The 14,230-nt window shown below is 36.7% G+C and overlaps 1 protein-coding gene across 2 annotated transcripts in view; it reads left to right on the forward strand.

Moving 5' to 3' along the window:
* The window catches only part of LOC114658728 (A disintegrin and metalloproteinase with thrombospondin motifs 20-like), a 403,005-nt gene that overhangs the window by 134,884 nt on the left and 253,891 nt on the right, over positions 1-14,230 (forward strand). For both annotated transcript variants that reach the window (XM_028810774.2, XM_051919511.1), the window contains exons 5-8: positions 2,556-2,639; positions 2,740-2,864; positions 6,327-6,367; positions 8,382-8,487. In XM_028810774.2, the coding sequence (XP_028666607.2) occupies positions 2,556-2,639; positions 2,740-2,864; positions 6,327-6,367; positions 8,382-8,487 (356 nt within the window). The remainder of the gene's footprint in view (positions 1-2,555; positions 2,640-2,739; positions 2,865-6,326; positions 6,368-8,381; positions 8,488-14,230) is intronic.

Genomic DNA, 14,230 nt, shown 5'->3' on the forward strand with positions numbered 1-14,230 from the left:
GAGCAATGACTTTAAAATGAGTGCAATTAGGTCTCTGCTGTTGCATATTCCTTCTGCTTTAGTACTGCCTATAGTATATGAACCATAGATGTAACAGGAATAGGCTGTTTCTCATTTACATTTTGTTTGCAACTACTTTAAAATTGTGTTGCCCATTTGTAGTTAGTGTTTTCCATTTCAACTTTCTCTACTAAATACTGTAGACAGTGCATCACTGAGAAGAACATTCAGATATTCTAATGGGTATAAAGGAATACTCCACCCAAAAACTGTATTTTTTATATGTTATTTACCCAATGTGGTTTGTAGTGATATCTGAGAAAAACTTTTTAATCTTATGTGTTCATGAGATTAAAACAGGACTCTTTACCAGTGAATAAGGGTGAGGGACAGATTTTTAATTCACAAGTATAATATGTGGACTACTGGGAGGCGTGTACATCCACCCTAACCCAACGCAGACAGGCAGAGACATGAATTTGCCACACAGCACATGTTTATGCCCATGGGGAAGCACTTTTCTCTGCTCCCCACAGCACCGTACACCAAGCACTAAAGCACAGTCCAAGAGCCTTTCCTGCTTCTTCTTCTCCACCTGCACTCCTCTGCCAGCAAGCTTTGTCCACCTCCTCCTGACTCAGGCTCCTCGAGAAGTGGCAGCTGGCTCCTTTTATAGGACACCTGGAAGCACTCCAGGTGTCTAATGAGCTTCTTTTGAGTGTGGCGGAACTGCTGCCAAACAGGGCTCGGAAAATATCTAGGTCCCCCCACACCACCACTCCCACAGTGGTGGCCACGGGCCCCAGCAAGATTGAGCTTCTATGCTTCAAACCCGTAATCCCAACTGCAACCCAGAGGGGCTGCACTCTAGCGTTCCGGGGGAGATAGTGTCCAGAATAAGATCTCATCCCTGGTCCTTCCATTATTGAGGCGTCCCAGCCGGGTAAGGGCCCTTACCTTTCTTGTTTATGTTGTACTCTGATTTTAAGTAACTATTAATAATAATACAGTATAACATGCAGTTTTTTTGCACGTTTTGAACATTTGACTGGATAACGGACATGTGGATTATGCAACACAAAATAATAAATATTTTCAATGGAGTGTTCATTTGAAGAACATTGCATTAAAAGAAGACAGAAAGACTGGAATGACAAGTTTTGATAATTTAAAATATACCCAAAAAAGGCAACACCTACAATTCCAGTAGGGTTTCAGTGGCATTCAGTGCTCTGAGACGGAGAGCAAACTGTAGTCCATGCTAGTTCTCTGATTAAATGCAGAAAGGGAAGGAGGGAGAGAGAATGAATGAGAAAATGTGAAAAGTTATTATTGAGGTTAAGGATCTCTTTTTTTTTATCAGTCACAACATTATTGATAAATTTGTATATGCTGTACCAATTGTTGTCTTGAGGAAGAAGTGCTCTGGGATTGTAGTGGGAAAAATTACTATACCAAAAGCAGCTCAGCTACGGGGATACTGCAATGCATCTTCAAATTCAATTTTCTGTTAATTGCTAATGGGGAGTTTCAAGGTAAGAGTTTTAATAAGCTTTACACATTTAAGGTTTAAAGAGGAAAAAATCTAAAGAATAAAGAGAAGTCAGGAGGCAAAAGCTTCATTCATCAGTGGGTTCAACAGAAATTGGTGCTTGGCCATTACTTTGCGTACTTTTAATGACACCGATTGTAATATGTGCAGACCTATACAATTTGGAGGTAACACCAAATTTGTAGGAATGGTAATTGTAAAGAAGGTAATAAAACAATTCAAGTAGACCTGTACAATCTCTAAAACTATCCAAACAAATTAAAATTTGTATGTTGTAGGCAAATGCAAAGTCCATTATGAATTTAAGTCAAGACATGTTATACTTGTATTCAGTTATGTGGTAGTGAGGTAACATAAAGATATACAGTAGTTGTGCAAAGATGACTGACTCTGACAGGCTTTGGGAACTGAACTGCTGGAGTCCTAAACTGAAAAGCCAATATGGAGAAGAGAAGTTTTCAAATGCACATTTAAAATTAATCCATGAGAATTCTTTCAGTAAAATATTTTAAAAATCTGGTGGAAGTTATAGTAAGGTGCACAATAGGAAAAACAGCTCTTTGAGAAGAGTTGAATGGATGACATAATAGAAAACATTTGGTATTAACTACTTGATAACTGAAACATTTTCTTGTGATTTGTAAAATTTGTTATGCTATTTATTGATTGTCAGTGTCTCTCTTTGTACAGCTTTTTATTTATATTTTTCTTTTATTTTTCCTTTACGTATTTCTGTGTGCCAAAAACATTGCTAACTTCCTGTTTTGGTTGCTCTAGAAGCCAAATAAACAATAGCTTTGCTGTTACGTTTTATGCTATTTTATTCTGTTGTGTTTATTTGTTCGTTAAGCAAAAACACTGATATTTGACCTTGTTATCAAAGTTTTTCAGTTCTAATATGATCAGTTGCCCTTTAGCAGCTCTTCTACTGTTCTTCTAGTCCTGATGTCTGTCATTAGTGTAGAGAAAATAACTACTGTAAAATTGTCCTTAATTTTTACAGGTGGCTGCCATATATAAAGACCCAAGTGTTGGAAATCTCATAAATATTATGGTTGTGAAACTGATTGTGGTTCATCATGAACAAGTAAGAAAGAACCAGTAAAATTTACAAGACGAATCAGTTTACCTTCTTGTTTTTTCTTTTAATTGAATTATTTTTTAATTTAATTTTTTTTTTTGAGTAGGATGGACCATCAATCAATGTTAATGCAGCTACTACCCTACATAATTTCTGTGTGTGGCAACAAACTCAGAATGTTTTAGATGACTCTCACCCATCACACCATGATACGGCTGTTCTTATTACAAGGTATTTGAGCTAGTTAGCAGCAGTGTACAAGAAAATAAGTCAGAAAGTAGTCAAGGTTTTTCACTTTGTTTCTTTTAATCCATGCTCTGGTATAAAATTCCTAAACAAAATTATTTAGTGATGCATCTGTGAATAGCATAATGAAAACTGAATTTTTTATATAAGTATATGTATATTTGTATGTATGTGTATACTGTGTATATACACACGCACACGCACACGCACACGCACACACACACACATACACTAGATCCCTCAATTAATAATACAATATGCTGTGTTTCCCAAAAAGGGAATTATATGTAATTATTTGTGTACTTTTTGTTGTTCCAAAGAATTGCTACACATTTCTAAAATATATGTTTAGCTGTTTCACACCTGAATTTTATACCTTTCTCTGTAAATCTTTAATTAAAGCTGAATTAAACCCTATAGTCACTTTGTCATTGATTTTTTTTTTCAAAGTCACAATAACTTTTGATAAAAATTGTCATTAATGTATGCCATGTTATTTTCACCTTGGTTTACTTTTGCCAGTTTTATGTATATTTTACTTGATGTATTTTGTGTAATTTGGTAATAACATGGAACCTTAAAAGCATAATGAAAAACACTCAGCAAAAGAGAGTTATTTAGAGTTCGTTTTTATCAGTTTATAGTTTAACATGTACATGTATATGAAGGAAAAACACAGAGAATGTTTCCAGAATAAAATCAGAGACATCAGTATTGTCCCCTTGGGAGCGTTACACCATTGTAATGCAATTGGTAGTGCACCCCATTCTTTTAAAATATGTCCCTCTTCCTCCACAACAAATAGTTACTGTTTCCTTGTTGAGAGCGCCTCATTTTCCTTCTAGTGGGGCATTATCCTTCTAGCCTAGTAGCTTGGACTGATTTGTTTGTCTTTTACAGATACATTCCCTGATAGGTCACAGAGTACCACCACAGTAACCTTAATACTAAATTACCTGGTTCTGACACTTGAGTTAATTTAATATTTACCTAACAGGGTCTCAGTGCTTTCTATTTGGAAGTGGTACGAAGGAGGTTATTTACATTTGCATGTTTGGCTGACACCTTTAACCAAAATTGGTTACATTTCTTTTGGTTTTCCAATTGTGACTTGCTTATGGTTACACTGGTGTCAGTAGTGGTATTTGGTTATATTTTCCTTAAAACAATATTCCACCCAAAAAGTCCTTTTTGTTTTTTTTTACTAACTGAAGTTGTTTAGATGGTTATCAGCAAGAGTTAAAGGGAAGATCAACAGGACGGTAGTGAGAGCAGCTTTTTTATATGGGTTGGAGACGGTGGCACTGACCAGAAAGCAGTAGACAGAGCTGGAGGTGGCAGAGTTAAAGATGCTAAGATTTGCATTGGGTGTTTGACGCGGATGGATAGGATTAGAAATGAGTACATTAGAGGGTCAGCTCAATTTGGATGGTTTGGAAGCAAAGCCAGAGAGGCGAGATTGCGTTGGTTTGGACATGTGCAGAGGAGAAATGCTGAGTATATTGGGAGAAGGATGTTAAGGATAGAGCTGCCAAGCAAGAGAAAAAGAGGAAGGCCTAAAATAAAGTTTATGGATGTGGTAAGAGAGGACATGCAGGTGATGGGTGTGACAGAGCAAGATGTAGAGGACAGGAAGATATGGGACAAGATGATCCGCTGTGGCAAACCCTAACGGGAGCAGCCAAATGAAGAAGAAGAAGACTCACTGAAGTTGTTTGTAGTGATTGCCAAAGAACGTGTTTAATCTCATGTTGTCACAGAGAATGCAACTAACAAAATTGCTTATGCAATAGGCTCAATGAGGAGCCAATTTGAACAACAGTAAACTGTATTAAAACATCCATGAATGAGTGAGGAGGTGAAACTTCAATTCAAAAGGTCAATCTTGTTTGAATGCGGTTCACTGTCATTCATGAATCAAATAAATGCATCAAATAAATTCATTAACTGATGTGTTTACACCAAGTATATAAAGGTGTATTTTGCCCTTTTTTATGTCCGCCAGTTTATGAATTACTCTTTGGGAGAAAAATGTTATGTGAAGTTGTTAAATGCCTATTTAATGTAGTTAAGAGTGTGCCTGGCATTGTCTCTCATAATTCAAACTTCTGTATATGATGCTTAATAATAATAATACATTTTATTTATATAGCACCTTTCCCATGCTCAAGGCACTTCACAGAGTTTAAGAAAGAACGGCAGGGTATACAGTATATAGCATTGTACAAACCAGATAAATAAATAAAGAAGAGTAAGATAGTAAATTCAGAGAAAAAGCCTAACAGACAACATAATTGATGGTCTAGCACACACATGCTTAGTTACATAAACTTTTTATTGGCTTCTTTCCAGCCTCAGTACATTTAATGTTCACATATAGTAATGCAGTAACTTGTCTGACAAGTACAGTAAAATAAGGCGAACAACTTTCCTAGCTCTGACAAGTCTATCTCTAGGGATTGTATTTAATTCTGTGCCAATAAAATAAAAATGTACAAGTCATTTATAGGAGATTTTTCGAATGTGGAGGATAAAGCTTTCCACTCCCATGAGACCCAATAATGAATTTTCAAGTTTACTTTACTAAAGACAAAATACTGGATTTACAAGGTTTAAAGAAACATTTCGCATTATTTTCAAAACACTACAAATGTGTGGCCAGCACCGTTCAGTAGTTTCAAAGTCAACAAGTTAAAATTCAGAAAACCCACAGAATTATGTTATAACATTTAAAATACTGAGCTTTTTAATTATTAAGATTTAGCTGTTCTACCCATCTAAGACAGGTTGAAATCTAACTAATCAACCTAGACTTCAGTGTTAATGCTTGCAGTGCGCCTTGCAATGAATATGTCTCTGTTTTATTCAATTTGGTATGGGGTTCGTAAGATCAGTGTTACTTTTTTTGATGCACCATGTGTTGGAATGCCAAATGCAATGCTTACTAAAAATGCTTGTGTTGCACCATCTTTTGGAATGACAGGGACGTAGCAACTGGACAGACACGCAGATAGACACACAGACCCTTATTTATTTATTAAGGTGGATTTTTTTCCATTTTATACTTTGTATTTATATGCCTCTTCCTTTTAATTGTATTTTTCATTATTTAAAAAATCATTTTTCTAAAGACAACTAACTGATTAACTAAATATTGTTTGTTAAATTATTAACTGAGGTCCATTTCATGAATTGTTCAAAACATAATTTGAAATTCAGCCATTAATAACCACTTTGTTATAGAAAAATAGAATCATGTAAGAAAGAAATATATTGAAATAAATCTGCGGTGTAGTTATGTGCAAGAAGCCTGAGAAGCATTTGTTGTTTTCTTTTTACTATTGAAATATTCAATAAAGTACAGGAAAGAATTTTAGATAAAATAATAGTTTGTTATAAAGCTTGTTAAGTTTTTGTTGAAAAGGTTGTTTTTTTTTTCTTTTTCAGGGAAGATATTTGCAGGGCAGCAAACAAATGTGACACCTTAGGTGAGTTTTATTATTTCTCATCTGTGATCGGGGCTCTTGAGATACTGAGCGAGGAGTCTGAGTGTTTTCGCTTGTGAGTGTCCTGAATAAAAAGCAAGATCTAGACCTTTAATGACCTCACAGCCATCAGCAGTGTGTCTGTTTGCGGAGAGAGTGTCGACCTCTTCGAGAGGTTTACTTACCTTGGCAGTGACTTTCATGTCTCTGGTGACTCTACTTACGAAATCAGTAGATGGATTGGTTGAGCATGGGGGGTCATGAGGTTGCTGGAAAGGGGTGTGTGGCACTCCCAATATCTTTTCAAAAGGATAAAATCCAAGTCTTTGGCTGCAAGACATGGAGGATATCCAGAGACCTGACATGAAGACTGGACTTCTTTGGTACTGTGTCTATTTGGAGAATCCTTGGGTACTGCTGGTTTGACTTGTGCTGAATGAGCGGTTGCTCATGGAGTCTCGATTTACACTTTTTACCTGCATTGTGAAGGAGCGTCAGTTACAGCAGTACTTCCATGTGGCACAATTCCCCGGGGTTGATCCAGTTCACAGGATCCTCATTGTTGAGCACCCGAGTGGCTTGACCAGGCCAAGTGGACATCCCCGTAACACCTGGTTGCGGCAGATAGATGGTTATTTCCAGAGTTTGGGACTGGACAGCATGTCTGCCTGGGGGGTTGCCAACCAGGATCCTGAGCTGGTTCGTTGTGTGCTGGGTCCCTCTACACACCACTACAAGATAAAGCAACAGTGAATTCAAATGATATTTTCAGCTTATCTTAAAGTTTAAAATTATTTTATTCAGTAAAGTCAGTGAATAAAATTGCTTACGATTATTGCATTCTTGCTTTATATATTGGGTGTGTTTTTTTTTGTTTTTGTCTTCAAGTATGCCGTTTTTCTCCTAAACATATTGACAGGTTTATTATTCAACTTTTCCAGCACTTTTTCCAAGGAGAAGGCATTGCATCATTTAACACCTAGGGAAAATTTTGTTACGCACCAGGGTCAGTTTCAGTTTAAAACTTGATTTTTCCATTTGAATCTTCAATATTTATTTTTATTAAATTGTTTTTACACTTTGTGAGTGAGCTGTTCAAGCACTGTGATTAAACTTTAATATAAGGGCATATGATGACAAGTAGAACTCACTGGTGAATGTTCAGGTTGGCCTCTTTTCTTGGCCCAGAGCCTTGCTTTTTAACAGAGCTCTACTTTTCTTTATGAGCTTTGTCCCTCTAGAGACTGAGTGTTTTTCTTTTTCTTGATTAAATGGAGCTTGATTTGCCTATTCATTTGTTTAACTTTGTTTCTTACACTATCCAAAAAAATCTTCTTAGCATTTATTTGCACTTCCTGTATCTTCATCTGTACCCCTAAACTACCTGTAAGGCTGCACTCATGAATAAATAGGGTAACTAATTTCTTCCAAAAACACCATTTAAAATGTCTAGTTGTGCTAAGGGGCTTTCATTGACAACTCTATAAAAAGCATGTAATATACTTATACTAAATACCCATCTTATAATAAATAATCTATTTATTGTTTTTTAAATCTATTTAAAAAATAAATTTCAACAGTAATTGGGGTAAATACAGTGCACCTGAGGGTCGGCCTCTTTATTTAATAACCATCTTTAGCTCTGTAAAGTTCACAAGATTGTAAATTAAACAGTATTTTTAATTTTTCTTTAATTAGATCTGCTGGAACAATGCTCTTTCTTATTCAAGTTCACTCTACTATTCTGTAAAATGGACTCTTTTAGCCTTCTTACTGAATGCAGCTCAGGTGCTTATTGAGACATAAAGAAATGGTCTCATTTCCTAAGGCAACATTACATGTCATTGTGTTTGCACTTCCTCTGCCGATGACAGATGGGCAAGTTTTAATAAAGGCAATCAGAACTGAAATGGGAAGACTTTGAAAAAATAACAAATGAACTGAAATCCTTGTACACTTGAATTATTTTATTTGTAGATTGTTTTTATTTTTAGATTCCCAATTCTCTTTTTTACAGGATTAGCAGAACTGGGTACGATGTGTGATCCTTATCGAAGCTGTTCCATAAGTGAAGAAAATGGTCTGAGTGCATCATTTACCATTGCACATGAGTTGGGGCATGTGTAAGTATTTCAAAGGCTGTGTCAGCTTAGAAACAAAAGGCTTTTATGCAGTGGCATTTGCAGGTGCAAGATATAAAGAAAATGAATGACTGGCATTATTGTTTGTTACCTATGAATCTGCACTGATTTTATACAGTTAACTATTGGGCAGTATTTGGCACACCGGGATTGCAGTTTTAAAAAATTTTTTCTAAAAAAATTCCTCTTATCATTGTTTAAAGAAAGTATAAGTTAAGTAAATCCTAGCATCTTTTTTTCTTTACCCAGTTGTTCAGTTCAAGATGGCAGGGTGTAGCAGCTTGTCCCAGTAAGGGACAAGCACTGGCAAACCAGCTTTGCATGCCAGCCTAGAATACCATTCTGTCACAAGGAACCTTAAGGGACAAATACAGGCATATTTTAGCATTGACAGCCAAAAACTTTTACTTAATGCAATGTTACCAAAGCAAATACTAAAATGACCATTAAAATACAGACACAAGGCATCAAGCTCACATATGGCTAATCTGAACTCAAAATTAATGGACATGGACAATCTAAACATCAGTGGCACCAAAGACCTCCTTCATATTCAGTTGTGATTTTGATAATTAGACATAGTACCTCTGTGCTTAAACATGAACAAGTATTTATGTTAATTTACATATTTTTTATAATTAAAAATCTTTTTGGGGGCATTTGTGCACTGCAAGGTATTTAGCAGCAAATACTGAATCTAACAGTGCCTTTTGGTTATGTTTCCATAAACTTGTAGCTGCAACATCGGGAATAGAGTGCTAATGAAATTTTGTCATCAAAATGGATGCATTTGTAAATTTATAATTTAATACTAACACACACACACACACACAATACCACACCACACACCAAACACAAACTAGAGCCACCATACCACTCCCTGGATATCAGATAACATTAATAATATTAATTATTGGTATAATGAGCATATTGAATCTTACCAAAAAACTTTTGTAATCTATACATTGTAATGAAGGATGAGACAATTACATTGACCTTCCTTTTAGGCACAATTAAAAGTGGTGTCTACTGGTTCTTTTTAAACTATAGACTGATTGATGACTGATGGTAGGACGGTGCATAATAGAAGTATTTTGACACTACAATCCCTCCTCCATCGCAGGGGTTGCGTTCCAGAGCCACCCGCGAAATAAGAAAATCCGCGAAGTAGAAACCATATATTTATATGGTTATTTTTATATTGTCATGCTTGGGTCACAGATTTGCACAGAAACACAGGAGGTTGTAGAGAGACAGGAACGTTATTCAAACACTGCAAACAAACATTTGTCTCTTTTTCAAAAGTTTAAACTGCTCCATGACAAGACAGAGATGACAGTTCAGTCTCACAATTAAAAGAATGCAAACATATCTTCCTCTTCAAAGGAGCAAACAAATCAATAGGGCTGTTTGGCTTTTAAGTATGCGAAGCACCACGGCACAAAGCTGTTGAAGGCGGCAGCTCACACCCCCTCCGTCAGGAGCAGAGAGAGAGAGAGAGAGACAGATAAAAAAATCAATACGTGCCCTTCGTGCTTTTAAGTATGCGAAGCACCGTTCAGCATGTCGTTTCAGGAAGCAGCTGCACAAAAGATAGCAAACGTGAAGATAATCTTTCAGCATTTTTAGACGAGCGTCCGTATCGTCTAGGTGTGCGACCAGCCCCCCTGCTCACACCCCCCTACGTCAGCGCAAGAGAGAGAGAGAGAAAGTAAGCTGGGTAGCTTCTCAGCCATCTGCCAATAGCGTCCCTTGTATGAAATCAACTGGGCAAACCAACTGAGGAAGCATGTAACAGAAATTAAAAGACCCATTGTCCGCAGAAACCCGCGAAGCAGCAAAAAATCCACGATATATATTTAAATATGCTTACATATAAAATCCGCGATGGAGTGAAGCCGCGAAAGGCGAAGCGCGATAGAGCGAGGGATTACTGTATGTAAATTTCAAGAAATGATTTATTATGTGGGGCGGCACGGTGGCGCAGTGGGTAGCGCTGCTGCCCCGCAGTTGGGACACCTGGTGACCTGGGTTCACTTCCCGGGTCCTCCCTGCGTGGAGTTTGCATGTTCTCCCCGTGTCTGCGTGGGTTTCCTCCGGGCACTCCGGTTTCCTCCCACAGTCCAAAGACATGCAGGTTAGGTGGATTGGCGATTCTAAATTGGCCCTAGTGTGTGTGCTTGGTGTGTGGGTGTGTTTGTGTGTGTCCTGCTGTGGGTTGGCACCCTGCCCGGGATTGGTTCCTGCCTTGTGCCCTTTGTTGGCTGGGATTGGCTCCAGCACACCCCCGTGACCCTGTGTTCGGGTTCAGCGGGTTGGGAAATGGATGGATGGATGGATTTATTATGTATCTTTAAAAAGATTTTTTTCTTTTGTCTTTGAAGCTGCCTGATTGCTATTGATTGCTATATAGGTACTGATTATATTTATGCATGTTTGATGCTAGAACCCTGATCAGATTCTAGTTTTTTATTATGTCTTATGTTGCTTGTTTGTCTTATGTACATATTTGAGATCACATTATACCTTCTGTAAAAAGAAGAAATCTTTAAACAACCTGGTCATTTATTCAGCCATTCTTTACAACAATGTCTTTGTCTGACGAAGTAGTTGACTCAGTTTACGTATTTTTTGGACCCTGAAGAAGACATGACTATTAATCCAGATGTCTTGACCAAACAAATATAGACATCTGAAAATACATATTAAAAAAACAACAGCAACTGAAACTAAATCAATTACTATAATCTCAACTAATAATCTCCTGCACAAAAAACTACTAGACGTAAGGTCTTTGATGTCAAAGGAGTTCTTCTGTCGACAATACGAAATGACCTTTGTAGTTTTTGCAGTTGTTAGTCTGTACTTTGTGATGATTGAGGTATTCTTTAGCACCTTTGTTCCTAGACATGACAATGCTGATAAAAGGTTAGAAGACCAAACAAGGATTTTTTAAAGGATCCACTACAGGAAGGTTAATGGAGGAAAATGGATACTGTAAGTATACACAAAAACAGACTAGCTCGTAGTTTTCACCTGCTCAGCAGCTCAGCAAGCACACTTCTTCTCTCACTTTCCTACCTCCTTCCTTCTTCTATTTCCTCTGCCGTCCTTTCTCTCCTTTGCCAGGTAAGCCCTTGTCACTACTTCTCTCCAAACTCCAAACTCATTCCAGTGAGGACAAGAGACTCCTTTTTGAATCAGACCCATAAATATTTATGGCAATCCAGAGGTATTGTCCAGTAACACGGAAACAGTGAAGCTGCCTCTTGTGATTTCCCTTTGAGCAGGCTGCCTGCTCAAGCTTCAAATCTGAGGCAACCCTGGAACAGCCATTGAGGTGTGCTGCTCCCTAGTGAGTAGGGGGGATATACTTACCCAGTGTGTGGTGTGTCCCTACCCGTCCGTGGAAAATACATACCATCAGTCAACTTGCACTGACTGTCAAACTTGTGGTATCTCTTATTACAACTTACTGTGTTAAATTTAGCAAAGACTGTTACTGTTAATGGTTCAAGTGCCATTATAATAATTTATCTCCCTGACTAATTCACAGTCTCCGCTTTTTTCCTGTGTAAAACATTTAATTTACTCAACAGACATCGTTGACGCATTTCATCCAATTTGTCACAATAGCATGGATAATGTCAGGCACCCTGAAAATAGCACCCTTCTCTGTGCTTTTCAAGGCTCATGTCTCATTAATTTGCACATATACAGTATGTGAACTCTCTTGGGGTAAGACTGCAGAAGCATTAGGCCATAACCTTCTGTGGTACAGTGTGAGATATTAAAACAGACTGAAGGAGTTGGTTCTTTTCAGTCCTGTTTATTCAGACAAAGAGTGCTGAAGTCATTGTTTAAAATGATATGAAAAATGAAACTGTTGAAAGCAATCTGTTACTTTTTATTTCTTTAACGAAGACAATATGGCATAGCTAGTAGCTGGCTTGAACTGGATATATAATGTAGTGAAATGAAATTAGAGACAAATGTTGTACTTTTCATGAGATTATAGACCACACACTTTACTGGTAGGCTTAGACTGAGACCTGTGGTATGCTACCTGAGACTGTAGATATCACTATACCATACATCTGCAAGGCTTCACCAGCATTTAAGCAAAACCTGTTATCTTGCACATTAACTAGATATTTGCTGCTGATCATTGATTAAGGTTTACATCATTAATCTGTTAAGTCTGTATGTTTATTCAATAGGAATGATTTTTGTTAACCTCATGATATAAGCATTTTTCATTTGAAAAGTATATTCCATTCCCATTTGTTTAAAAATGTATGTAAAGTACAATTGTAAAATTAGTTTTTAGGTTAACCCGGACAGAGTAAAGTGAAAGTCTTGCTTGTATGTGCTAATCAATATGCAATACAAGGTTAGTGAGTATACATGCCTTACCATAAAACTTTTGTCTTCTCTAAAATTTTAAAGAAATTGAGTAATATTTGGCGTATATCTTAAATCTTTTGCCATTGTCCTAATAATTCAGCTTTTGTCTATGGAGTGTACGCCTTTTATTGAATACTAATTAATGATTGTACTATTTAGACCTACATAGACAGATAGATAGAATTTTATTTGTCATACACAGTGGCATGATACTGCAGTGATTAAGACTGCTAATAAACCACAGATCTCAAAAGCTTTGTTTAACCCATTTGTGGCATTTGCACTGTCTCTTTATTGAGGCCCCTACGAAATTGCCTCTTAGTGGTTTCTTCAAGGTAGTTTGATTTAAGATCTCTCAGTGTTGTGTGACCAAGTAAAATTTCATATGCCAGGGTTCAGTATCTTGGTTCTGCTTATTCATTGTCAATGCGGGTGTTAGTCGCAGCAAAATTTATATACACAAACCAGTTTAATAAAGTTTTGTATTGTAAATGTACAACATGCATTTATGGTGGTCCTGTGATACAGAGTTTAGCAATGCTGCCTCAGAGCTTCAGGGTCCTCAAATTAATTCTCAGTGCTTTAATTTTAGTACTTTCTTTCCCAATCGTAAAGGCATGATATAACATTATGTTAGCCTTGTATATTTGAGTATGGCTGTATGTTAGAGTATGGTCTGTGTTGATTCCTGCCTTATACCTATTGCTGCTGGATAGGCACTGGCTAGTGGATTTAATATTGTATGGACAGTGTGTAGGGAATATGCTCAGACATTAAAATATTAAATTACTGCACAAAATTGTACTTGTTTTCTCAAGCATTGTTTTATTAATGTTCTTTTGCTGTTGTTTGACTTTGCTGTTTAAGTCTTATATCTATCATTAAAAGATATGTCATTTAAGATATTTAAAGGAAAGAAACCGCTTTCTGAAAGGATTGTGTTTTTAATGCTGAAACAGCCTGTTATGTTAAAACAGCTTGTTATTCAGGTAATGAAAACTGAACCTTGTCTGTTAATGTTTTTGAGTTTGATTAAGAATTACCTGAATGGTTGAATATTTAGTTTAAAGTGTAAAAACTCTGCAACATTGCAAATTGGTGTTGCATTTTATTGCTGCTATTCATAGAATAAACTGATACTGTAATACATGTATGATTTCATAAGTTGTCAAAAAGTTATACAATGTTATAAAAATTGCACAGTTGGCTCACATGTATGTAGTCAGAAGTGGAATTTATAGATCCACAAGTGGATTATGGAAACATGATTTTAGTTTTATGAATCTTGGATAATGGCAAATAACTTTATAAGATTAGT

Source organism: Erpetoichthys calabaricus, chromosome 1 (genome assembly GCF_900747795.2).
Source record: "Erpetoichthys calabaricus chromosome 1, fErpCal1.3, whole genome shotgun sequence".
NCBI lineage: Eukaryota > Metazoa > Chordata > Cladistia > Polypteriformes > Polypteridae > Erpetoichthys > Erpetoichthys calabaricus.